General features: G+C 34.5%; 1 protein-coding gene across 1 annotated transcript; it reads right to left on the bottom strand.

Annotated features, from left to right (window-relative positions):
- Nucleotides 1–3,284: 3,284 nt before the first annotated feature.
- Nucleotides 3,285–6,234, bottom strand: FAM133A (family with sequence similarity 133 member A). Its single transcript, XM_059678878.1, has one exon. It carries the CDS (start codon nucleotides 6,136–6,138, stop codon nucleotides 5,410–5,412), a length of 729 nt encoding a protein of 242 aa, XP_059534861.1. The 5' UTR covers nucleotides 6,139–6,234; the 3' UTR covers nucleotides 3,285–5,409.
- Nucleotides 6,235–11,432: the final 5,198 nt, after the last annotated feature.

Here is an 11,432-nt window from a genome sequence, read left to right on the forward strand (position 1 = left end):
CATCCCCTGAGGGGTCCCAGATTGTGAGAGGGTGCAGGCCGGGCCAAGGGACTCCACTGTTGCACGAATCCATTCACCGGGCCTCTAGTTAATAATCATCATCATTTGGTTTTAGTAATCAGTTTCTGGGAAAAGATATCTGAGAACTCCAGATAGAGTTTTTGATTATACCATTAAATGTAGTAGCTCATTGGGGTGAATATTAGCATATCCATTCTTACTCATCTTGTGTTGATGTTATCAGCCTCCATTATAAATTTTGGTTCAATTATCTCTCACAAATCCTTATGTGAACATTTCTATGTCCAGAAAATTTAATGCCTCAATAGCTTGCAATATTTAAAGCAATGTAAGTCAGGCTAATGATGCCCAACACATCTAATATGGAGGTGGTATTGCTTCAGGTTCTAACAAAAATTTTGTAGGATGAATTAGATTTTCTTTCATACCATCTTGTTATAGTTCTTGATATGTGCAACAAAATGGATGAACCTTGAAAATATTACCCTAAGTGGAAAAAGCCAGCCACAGAAGACCACATATTTTATAATTCAATTTATATGAAATGTTCAGAACAGGGAAATCTATAGAGACAGAAAGTATGTCAATAGTGGTTTAGGAATGTGGAAACTGATGGTGATAGGAAAAAGAGAATATGGAGTTTCTTTTTGAGGTGATCACAATGTACTAACATTGATTGTGGTTTTGCTTGCATGTATCCATAAATATACTATAAACCAGGGGTCCTCAAACTTTTTAAAGGGGCCAGTTCACTGTCCCTCAGAACGTTGGAGGGCTGGACTATAGTTTAAAAAAAACAACTATGAACAAATTCCTATGCACACTGCACATATCTTATTTTGAAGTAAAAAAAAAAACAAAACGGGAACAAATACAATATTTTTATTTGCATGTAGCCCGCTGGCCATAGTTTGAGGACCCCTGCAGTATAAACCATTGTATAGTTTTAAAAGGTGAATCAGATGGTATATTAATTATATTTCAGTAAGCTGCATAAAATGTGAGGTAAGGGGCTTATACATAGCATCTGATACATTGCATTCATTTAGTTTCTCCTTTCTTCCAGAGCCTGACCGACTAATTCAGTTTAATGAAAATCATGAGGCACTTATCATATGCAAAACACTGTGTACCATCACTGCAAGACATAAAAGATAAAACAGCCACTTACCTTTAAGGAAGTTAAAATACAGTAGTGGGGATGGGATGATGATATAATATTGATGATGATTATAATCGTGATGATGATAATGATGATGATGATGATGATGATGATGATGATGAAAGCAGCAAAAAGAGGAAATAACATTTATTGAGCATTTACTATGTACAGAGAACTGTGTTAATGCTTTCAATGTTATTCTGTCTTATTCTCATAATAATCCTGGAGATAGACATTATTATTTCTTCTGACTTTGTATCTGAGAAAATTGAGGCACACCAAGGTAAAAAACAAAAAAACAAAAAACAACTAACTTAATTAGGCTCACATATCAAGAAATGGCACACCAAGATTTTCAACCTGGTGCTTAGCCAAGAGCCAATGCTCGTAACAATTATAACAAAACACACAATACTAGGTAGACTAAGGTAAGTATCATGAAAGAGTCAAGTAAAAGTGATAGAGCCATTTTTTTTTAAAAGAACACATCTTGTTTTCAGCTCAGAAAGGATTAGAAAAATCAGTTCAGCGCTAAAGTGCATAGGTATGTTTGAATGTTTGACTACAGTTTTCATTAGTCAAGAAGTACCTATAAACCTACATCAGATTAAATATTTCTTTGTAAAATAAATATAATTAAACAGGAAATAACTACAGAGTTACAATGCCAAAGGTACAACTTTCTCAAGATAAATTTATAATAAACAAAGGAACTATCATATTACAAGATATAAAACCAGAACCTCAAATTTTATTCATTTTTCTTATGTCCAAGCTAATCCTTTCACAGCCTGAGATGTTTCAAATTCTTCTTTGTGTGCTTGCAATTACATTCTTAATATAGATTATATTGATTGTTGTCCTCTCCCATCTACTTTCTTATTGACTTTCTCACTGCTTCCCTTTCCACAAAGTTAGTTGAATGTTATAGCTAAAGGTATTATTCTTATGAGTCACATAAAGCAATTTTAGTGTTTTTCATGTAAGGGAAAATTTCAATATAGAGGTTACATATTAAATGATCACCTGAATCCATTTAGCCTATTGCTCTCTACATATGTCCATATCACTTTTCTGTACCATATACCAATGACTTACATCTCAAACACAGCATTCCTCTTCTTCATAAAGTCATCATGAGAGCTTTTTTAAATGTCCTTCCCAAAACCTTTCCTGGAAGATTGTTTTGGCTATAATCAGAGGAATAATGAAGCTTTACTTCCTAGTCCAGTGATGGCGAACCTATGACACACGTGTCAGACGTGACATGCGAACTCATTTTTTTGGTTGATTTTTAGCCACATGTGGCTCTTTGCCCCCTTGAGTGTGGCTCTTCCACAAAATACCACGTGTGGGCGCTCACATACAGTGTGATTGAAACTTCGTGGCCCATGCACAGAAGTCAGTTTTCGGCCTGGGTGTGTCTATTTTGAAGAAGTGGCATTAGAAGAAGTGGGAGGTGTCCGTAGGTCAGGCGACTGGAGACGCGGGCGCAGGCGGGGCCGTGGGATACGCAGCGCAGGGGAGGTACATTGTTTTGAGGTACGTTCGCTGAGGTCGACCCCTTCCAACTCTCCCATCCACACTTTTCTTGTATACTTGTTTCAGATAGAGGGGTATGGATGGGAGAGTTGGAAGGGCTCGACCTCAGCGAACGTACCTCAATCAGATTGAGGACGTTTTTAGCAAAGGCCAGCTTAGGAGTACCCTAATTAAGTTAATAACAATGTACCTACCTATATAGTTTAAGTTTAAAAAATTTGTCTCTCAAAAGAAATTTCAATCGTTGTACTGTTGATATTTGGCTCTGTTGACTAATGAGTTTGCGGACCACTGTGCTAGACTATTCTCTTCTTCAGTCATTAAATAAAATAACAATGCAAATGATATAGCATTTCCTTCTACTATGCATAAATGGTCACCTCTGAATAACTGCAGACCACAGGGAGATGTGATAGAAGATATGAGTTATTTTATGTAAATAATGAAATAAACATTCTAGAGCTCTATGATATTAGATTAGGTTAGGTGATGAATGCCGTTGTATCAAAAAATACCCCAAAATCTCAGTGGCTTAACACATAGAAATTTATTTCTCACTCTAAAAACATTCACTGCAAGTCCATCAGCTCTTCAGGACAGGTACCTTACAAACAGTGACTTAGAGACCCAGGTTGCATCCATCTTATAGGTATGCCATTAGGAGCACATTGGTTTCAGATCATCATGGCAAGTAAAGAGAGAGCTGGAGGATCCAGGCAGGACTTTTTACAGCTCCACTATGGAAAGGACACATCGCTTCTGTTTACAATCTCTCTGCAAACCCTCTGCTAGAAGTAGCCAAATGGCATTGCCTAACTACAATGGGCTGGGTAGTGATAAGAGCACATTTGATAAGTTGTCATTGTCTTTGCCACTTTCCACAAATGATATAAGCTTTTTCATATTTTAATGAACAACAATTTTTGAAAAACTTTATATGGATACAAAATATCCCTTAAATATAATAAATTTATCAGCTTATAGATATATAGATTATATATATTAGGAAACACATTTTATGAAGCTTTAATGTTATTTAACATGTTATTACATTTATAATTTTTCAAGAACTTCACCGAGAGGTTTTGTTATTCCACTCCAAAAATGTAAGGAGCCAATATGTTATTTACCTACTAGATGTTTTCTATTTTTATAATAGTTTTGCTTGTGATTCAAGGGACCAGACACAAAATGGGCAATTAAAAAAAAATAGCTATTGACTCTCATCATGCCAAAATATTTTGTATATATGACATTACAATTGGCCCATCTCCTGTAATAGGTATTTTTTGAAACACCAATTTATAAATCATATTATTCTGATATATAAAAATGTAAAGTAAAAATAATTTTCAACTCATTTCAGCATTAGTGGTTAACATGAATCAGCAACAGAAATGAGGCACGGGTTCTTAGTAAAATATGACATAGGAAGATCAATGATATCATTATCTCCCAAATTCAACTCTTATTTTAATTCACTAGTAATGCTTAAGACAACAAACTTTAAAAACAGCATATTTACTAAAATTGTGGCAGTAGTTTTGTATAACAAGACACACAATATACTAGAGGTCTGGCACTCAACTTGCTTACAGTAAACCAGCTTCAATATGAAGGCATTAAATATTTTTTAAAAACCTTCTTTTTTACATGCTAAATATTTTGGCAAGTGTGAAATTAAACACAGTAATGAAATTAATATAGTAAGAGTAAGAAATTACAAACTTGAAACTTGTATTTTAAGCATAAATCATATAAAAAGGAGTACCGGTTATATAGAATATCTGTGGATAATCAAAAATTAATAGTATAAAACATGCAAAATATTTCAGAATCTTTATTAATCAAAAAATACCAGGGTCTATTTAAAATTATTCCCCTCCAATGGGTATCAAAGATAATGCAAATCATGTAACATTCTAATGCTAAATTCTATTCAGTACTGTTGAATTAGAGGTAAATTTCATAGAATTGGGGGCTTACTTATACTGTTAAGTTGTTGTCTTTCTTGTTCACTTGAAGCAGCATACAACAACATACCAGAATTTCAGTAAGTAAGAAAAGAATGGCTGCTGCACTGGCAAAAATAGAATGTGTAAGGATCAAAGGCACACTATTCAGCTAGCCAAAGTGATAACAAACTCTCCCCCCAGCCCCCCACAAGCCCTTTCCCCATGTAAACAAAAGTTTTTTAAGGAGAAAAATGAAATAAATTAAACTTATCTTCAAAAATAAGGATTTTGAGACATCAATGTTTAGTCCATGCTTCAAAAATGTCAATTATCTTTGTCTGGATCTTTCGGATAACATATACCCAAATTAGATAACTTTAAAATTAGATATATTTCTGTCATGAATATTATCTAAAACATTTTACTTTAATTCCAACCATTTTAACCACTAGTATGACAACAGCATTTCAGGTGTCAGAGTAAACACTGGAAGGAAAAACACACAAACAAAATCCTATATATAAGTCACAGGCAACAATTATGGCCCTTTCTGACACAGTGGCATTTGACTGGAAATTCAAAGTCCAGGAATAATTCTATTAACACAGGGAAATTCATGCATTTTGGTAAATGGGCCCAAACATTCACAGTTGGATTTTCTTTTAGGCCTTGCTTTTTAAATAGAGAAATCTTGCTTTATTTCATCTTGATGTTATCCTGACTTGTGACTTAAGTCGACTTCTTTTTCTTCTTCTTACTATGTTTCTTGTGATGTTTCTTTTTCTTCTTCTTTGCTTTTTCCATTGTTTGTTCTTGCTCTTCATGTCTTCTCTTCTTCTTTGCTTGGACCTCCTCTTCATAATCTGATTCTGATGAGGACTCTGATGGTAGAGGTTTATCCTCAGGGTGAGTCTTCTTTCTTTTTTTGCTGACACTTCTAATATACTTTTCTTTCTCTGTTTCATCCCTTGACTTCTTTTTCTTTTTTCTATACTCTTTGCTTTCTGATTCAGATTCATGTGTAGAGCTTTCTGATGATTTGTGTGAATGCTTCTTCTTTTTCTTTCTCTTTTTTCCTCGTTTCTTTTTCTCAGCCTCATAATCTGAAGAACTGCTCGAAGAATCAGAACTTGATGAAGAAGATGAAGACTGACAAGATTTCTTCTTTTTCTTTTTCTTTCTTTCTCTTTTTCTGGACGGACCCTCATTTCCACTTAATGCTTTCTCCCTGCTTTGCTCTAGTTCTTTCTTCCAATTCTCATTCATTTTTTCTTCAAATTCTGCCAATGCTTTGGAGCCTTTCTTTTTACTTTCTATTTTTTTCTTCACTTCTTCCCAGGTGGGCCTTGGTCGATTCAGATAATCTTGTATTGTTGGGCCTACAGGTTGAGATGGGCCCCTCCATCTGGCCATTGCTATAGGATTCATATAGGCTACCCGGTTATCTCTCTTTCCCATGGTGCCTAATGGTCACAGAGCAGACTCTCAGTTGCTAAGGCGAATACGGTTAGACACACTCCTTAAGTTCTTCATCTGCTGGTATACCAAGTGGGCTCTATTCTGTGAGAGAAGCAGATGGAATGATTATAAAGCAGCTTGAATATAAGACAAGAAAATAAATACACAAGCTTAACTGTCCACTGCTATCACATGATACAGTAGAAATTTTCAAAACTTAGACCTTAGGAACAACAAATAGACATATTTAAGATTTTTGCATATTTTAGACATTGTGGTACAAACATAAAGTGTTTTATATGACTCATGTAAGCTTCTGCTATATAAAATGTTTAATAAGTATTTCCTTTTATAGTGTATAATACATCCTTTCCCCCCCCCCTTCTTTGATTCTGCCTCATATGGTATGAGGAGTGAGACAATTTTTTATTGCAAAATCCTGTACCAGGCAGACCTTTCCGACCTGTGAAAGTGCAGCACAATCTACTCCATTCTTTGACAGCACTCTAGAAATTCAGATACACCTGAACAAAATCTTTCTCCCTCAACTTTCACATCCAATCCATTACTAAATCCTGTTGTGTAAACTTCCACAAAAGGTCTCATATCCATTCACTTCTCTCCAAATATATTGTCATCCAGTTAATCTAGGCACTATCATCTCTCATTTGGACTATTAATATCTAGTATCTACTGAGTGTTTATTTTCTGCCAGAGACTGGTTAGTGGTTTGCATGGATTATCTCATTCAGTCTCTATGAGGTTGATTCTATTATTGTCCCTAATTCACAGATGGAGAAACTCAGGCTTAGGGAATTTTAGTAACTTAATAACTAGAGGATTTTAGTTACTTACATAACGTAACAGCTAATAAATGGCAGAACCAGAATTTAAACCAAAGTAGCCAGACCGCAAATCCTTCACACCTAACACAAGGATATATTGCCTCTTTATATAAATCTCTACCTTTACTCCTTCCCATTCCAGTCCCACACCACAATCAGAAGGATCTTAAAATACCACAGTGGCTTTACATTTTAATAATAATCAAATCCAGATTCCTATATGATCTGTCCTGCTTATTTCTCTTACTTTCACCTAGGGTCACTCACCACTTTTCTCAATTCTATCTTCTCTAGTCTTCTCTTGCTTTCTGGAATATGCTAGTTTAGCCACCATAGCTAGTTCCACATCATCCTTCATGTCTCAGTATGAATGTCAATTCATCAGAAAGGCAGCTGTTAAGTTGAACTACATACATTGCCAATTATACAAAACAAAAACAGTTGAATACCAGCACTTTCATATGGCTTAATCTTATACTAAAATAGGTTGCCTCTGTATTTACCACTTATCCTCATCATTCTGTATCCCAGTTACTTGTTTATTTTATTCATAGCACTTGGTAAAATGGTGATTATTTTATTTGTCTGATTATTTACATGTGTGTTGTGTTTGTGTACCCACCACTAAATATAAATTCAAGAAAGATAAAGACTATGTTTGATCTGTTTTATTCACCAGGGTATTCCCAGTATCTGGACTTTACTAACTACTCAATAAATATTTGCTCAATAATTAAAAAAATAAATGGATAGATGGATGGATAACTCTGGGGGTAGGGGCATTCTTAAAAGCTTACTGGAGTTGCAGATGTCTGTATAGAAATTGAAGGATAAATAGCTTACCCAAGAAATGAGAAATGGAAGACATTCCAGGCAGAGAAAACAATATGTGAAAAATTACAGGGAATAAAAAAAACCCACCATGTATTTAATGTTGATGGAGCCTGGAGGTCAATCTGGCAGCGGTAGAAGGTGAGGTTTCATAGACAGAAACTAGCCTGATCATGGAGGTCCTTTTAGGTCATTTTGAAATCTTAGATTTTGTCCTGTAATTGTCAGGAAGCCAATAAAGTCTTTTAAATAGAGGGGAAAGATGTTCAGCCATATCATAGATTTTTCTATCAGTGTTGATCTTGATTCTGACCCTTTAAATCAATCAAACATACCCACCTATCATAAACTCAATGCCTCAGACGTTAGAGTGGCTCTTGGTGATAGTTTCCTACATTTCATTGCTATGCTTGCTCTTATTCTTCCTCCACTCCAGTTCTATCTATCTCTTCTTAGGTTTTTCTGTCTTTGTAAAATTGATTTATTATTTATTTGCACTTACATTTTTAATGTTGACAGTATTGCAAAATGCCCCCATTCACCCCACTCCATTTGCCCACCACCCCCACCTTGACCCTCACCACACTATTATCTGTGCATCCATAGGCTATGATGCATATATGTTCTTTAGCTATTCCCTTTAACTTCCTTTATCCAGTCCCCCCGCCACCCTTCCCTCTGATATTTGTCAGTCTGTTCCATGTATCCATACCTCTGGTTCTATTTTGTTCATCAATTTATTTTGTTCATTAGATTCCACATATTACGAAAATCATAAGGAATTTTTCTTTCTCTGACTGGCTTATTTCATTTAGCATAATAATTTCCAGGTCCATCCATGCTGTCAACAAGGATAAGAATTCCTTTTTTGCAGCAGCATAGCATTCCATTATGGAAGCATACCTCAACTTTTTTATCCACTCATCTACTGATGGGCATTTGAGCTGTTTCTAGGTCTTGGCTATTGTAAATAACGCTGCAATGAACATAGGGATGCATACATCCTTTCTGCTTGGTGTTGTTGGATTTTTAGAATATATAAACCCAGAAGTGGGATCACTGGGTCAAAAGGCAGTTCCATTTTTAATTTTTTGAAGAAACCCTATACTTTTTCCACTGAGTGGGGAAAGAACTCCCTTTTTCCACATCCTCTCCAGCATTTGTTGTTTGTTGATTTATTGATAGTAGCCACTAGGAAAGGTGTGAAGTGATATGTCGTTGTCATGTTAATTTGCATCTTACTGATGATTAGAGACCTTGAGCATTTTTTCATGTCTATGGCCATCTCCATGTCCTCTTTGGAGAAGTGTGTATTCAGATTCTTTGCCCATTTTTAATTAGATTGTCTTCCTGGTGTTGAGTTGTATATGTTCTTTATATATTTTGGAGATTAACCACTTATTATATGAATCATTGGCGAATATCTTTGTCCATACAATGGGTTCCCTTTTTGTTTTGTCAGTGGTTTCTTTTGCCGTGCAGAAGCTTTTTGGTTTGATGTCGCTCCATATGTTTATTTTTCCTGTGTTTCCTTTACCGATATGGAGACATATCAGCAAAAATATTGCTCTGAGCTATGTCTGATATTTTACTGCCTATGCTTTGTAGATTTTTATGTTTTAATGACTTACATTTAAGTCTTTTATCCATTTTGAGCTTATTCTTGTGTATGGTGTAACTTGGTGGCCTAGGTTTATTTTATTGCATTTACTGCCCAATTTTCCCAATATCATTTATTGAAGAGTCTGTTTTAACTCCATTGTATACTCTTGCCTTCTTTGTCAAGTATTAATTGACTATAAAGGTGTGCATTAATTTCTGGGCTCTTCGTTCTGTTCCATTGATCTGTATGCCTGTTGTTGTGCCATTACCAAGCTGTTTTGATAACAGTGGCTTTATAGTATAGTTTAATATCTAGTGCTGTGATCCCTCCAACTTTGTTTTTCTTTCTCAAGATTACTAAGGCTATTCATGGTCTTTTTTGGTTCCATATAATTTTTTTGGAATATTTGTTCTAGATCTGTGAAATATGCCATTGGTATTTCAATAGGAAATGTGTTGAATCTATAGATTGCATTGGGTTGTATGGACATTTTAATGATGTTAATTCTTACAAAACATAAACATAGTATATGATTTCACTTGTTTGTACTTCCTCTATTTCATTTTTCAATGTCCTATAGTTTCTAAGTACAGGTCTTTTACCTTCTTGATTAAATTTATTCCTAAGTATCTTATTTTTTTTGTTGCAGTGGTAAAAGGGATTGTTTTCTTAGTTTCTTTTTCTGAGAGTTCATTATTGGTGCATAGACATGCCATTGATTTCTGGGTGTTAATTTTGTATCCTGCTACTTTTCTGAATTCATTTATTAAATCTAGTATTTTTTTTGGTGGAGTTTTTAGGGATTTCTATGTACAATATAATGTCATCTGAAAATAATGTCAGTTTTATACCCTCCTTTCCAATTTGAATGCCTTTTATTTCTTCTACTTGTCTGATTGCTGTGGCTAGGACTTCAAGCACTATGTTGAATATGAGTGGTGAAAAGGGACATCCCTGTCGTTTCTGATCTTAAGGGAAAAGTTTTCAGTTTTTTCCCCATCAATTATAATTTCAGGTGGAAAGTAAAGAGATAAGAAGCTAATTATACTAATGGATGTAGAATTAAAGAAATTATGTGTTTTTTTGTAGTTGGTTCTATCATAGAATAATCAAACATATTCTCAGAGTGACAAGAAAGATAGGTTATAAAGAAAAAAGTTTTAAGAAGATAGGAAAGAGAGGAAATAATGGATATTGCAAGACCATAGGGGAAACAGAGAGAAGATGCATATTCTTGCAAGAGCAGAGGCAAAAATAAATAAATAAAGGGTATGGGTTCAGGGCTTTTTCTTGGGGGCAGAATGGAGAGAAAGATAAAAGGAAGAAAGTTGAAGTATTTTTACATTATATCCTTAATTTTTACTCAAAGTTATGTGTCAAGGTTGTCTTCTATGATTAAGGTAGGCTGAGGTGGCATAGGAGTTTTGAGACCAATAATTAAAGTTACAGATGGATGTAAAAATATGAAACTGAACCACTTTCTTATACCATACAAAAATAAACTCATTAATTCTTTCATTAAAGAATTAAATGGTAAACCTTAAACAAAGAAACAAAAACTTCTAGAAAAAAAAAACATATGAAGTAAACTCTGATATCTTAGGAATGTATTTTTGGATATTTGTCCTCAAGCCATTGATACAAAAGGGAAAAAAAAAGAAACAAATGGGATTATATCAAACTAAAAAGTTTTACACAGCAAAGAAAATCATCAACAAAACAAAAAGACAACCTACTACTAGTGAATGGGAGAAGATAATTGCATGTGATGCATCTGCATATCCAAAATATATAAAGAACTCATACAACATAACACACACAAAATAAACAAACAGAAACAAATTTTAAAAAAATGGGCCAAGGATCTGAATACACATTTCTCCTAAGAGGACATACAGATGGACAACATCACTAATCATCAAAGAAATGCAAATGAAAATTACAAGAAAAGAAAGAAAACTACAGTGAGATATCCCCTCAACTGTCAGAATGGCTTTCATCAATAAATCCACAAA

This window comes from Myotis daubentonii, chromosome X (genome assembly GCF_963259705.1).
Source record: "Myotis daubentonii chromosome X, mMyoDau2.1, whole genome shotgun sequence".
In the NCBI taxonomy this organism is placed as follows: domain Eukaryota; kingdom Metazoa; phylum Chordata; class Mammalia; order Chiroptera; family Vespertilionidae; genus Myotis; species Myotis daubentonii.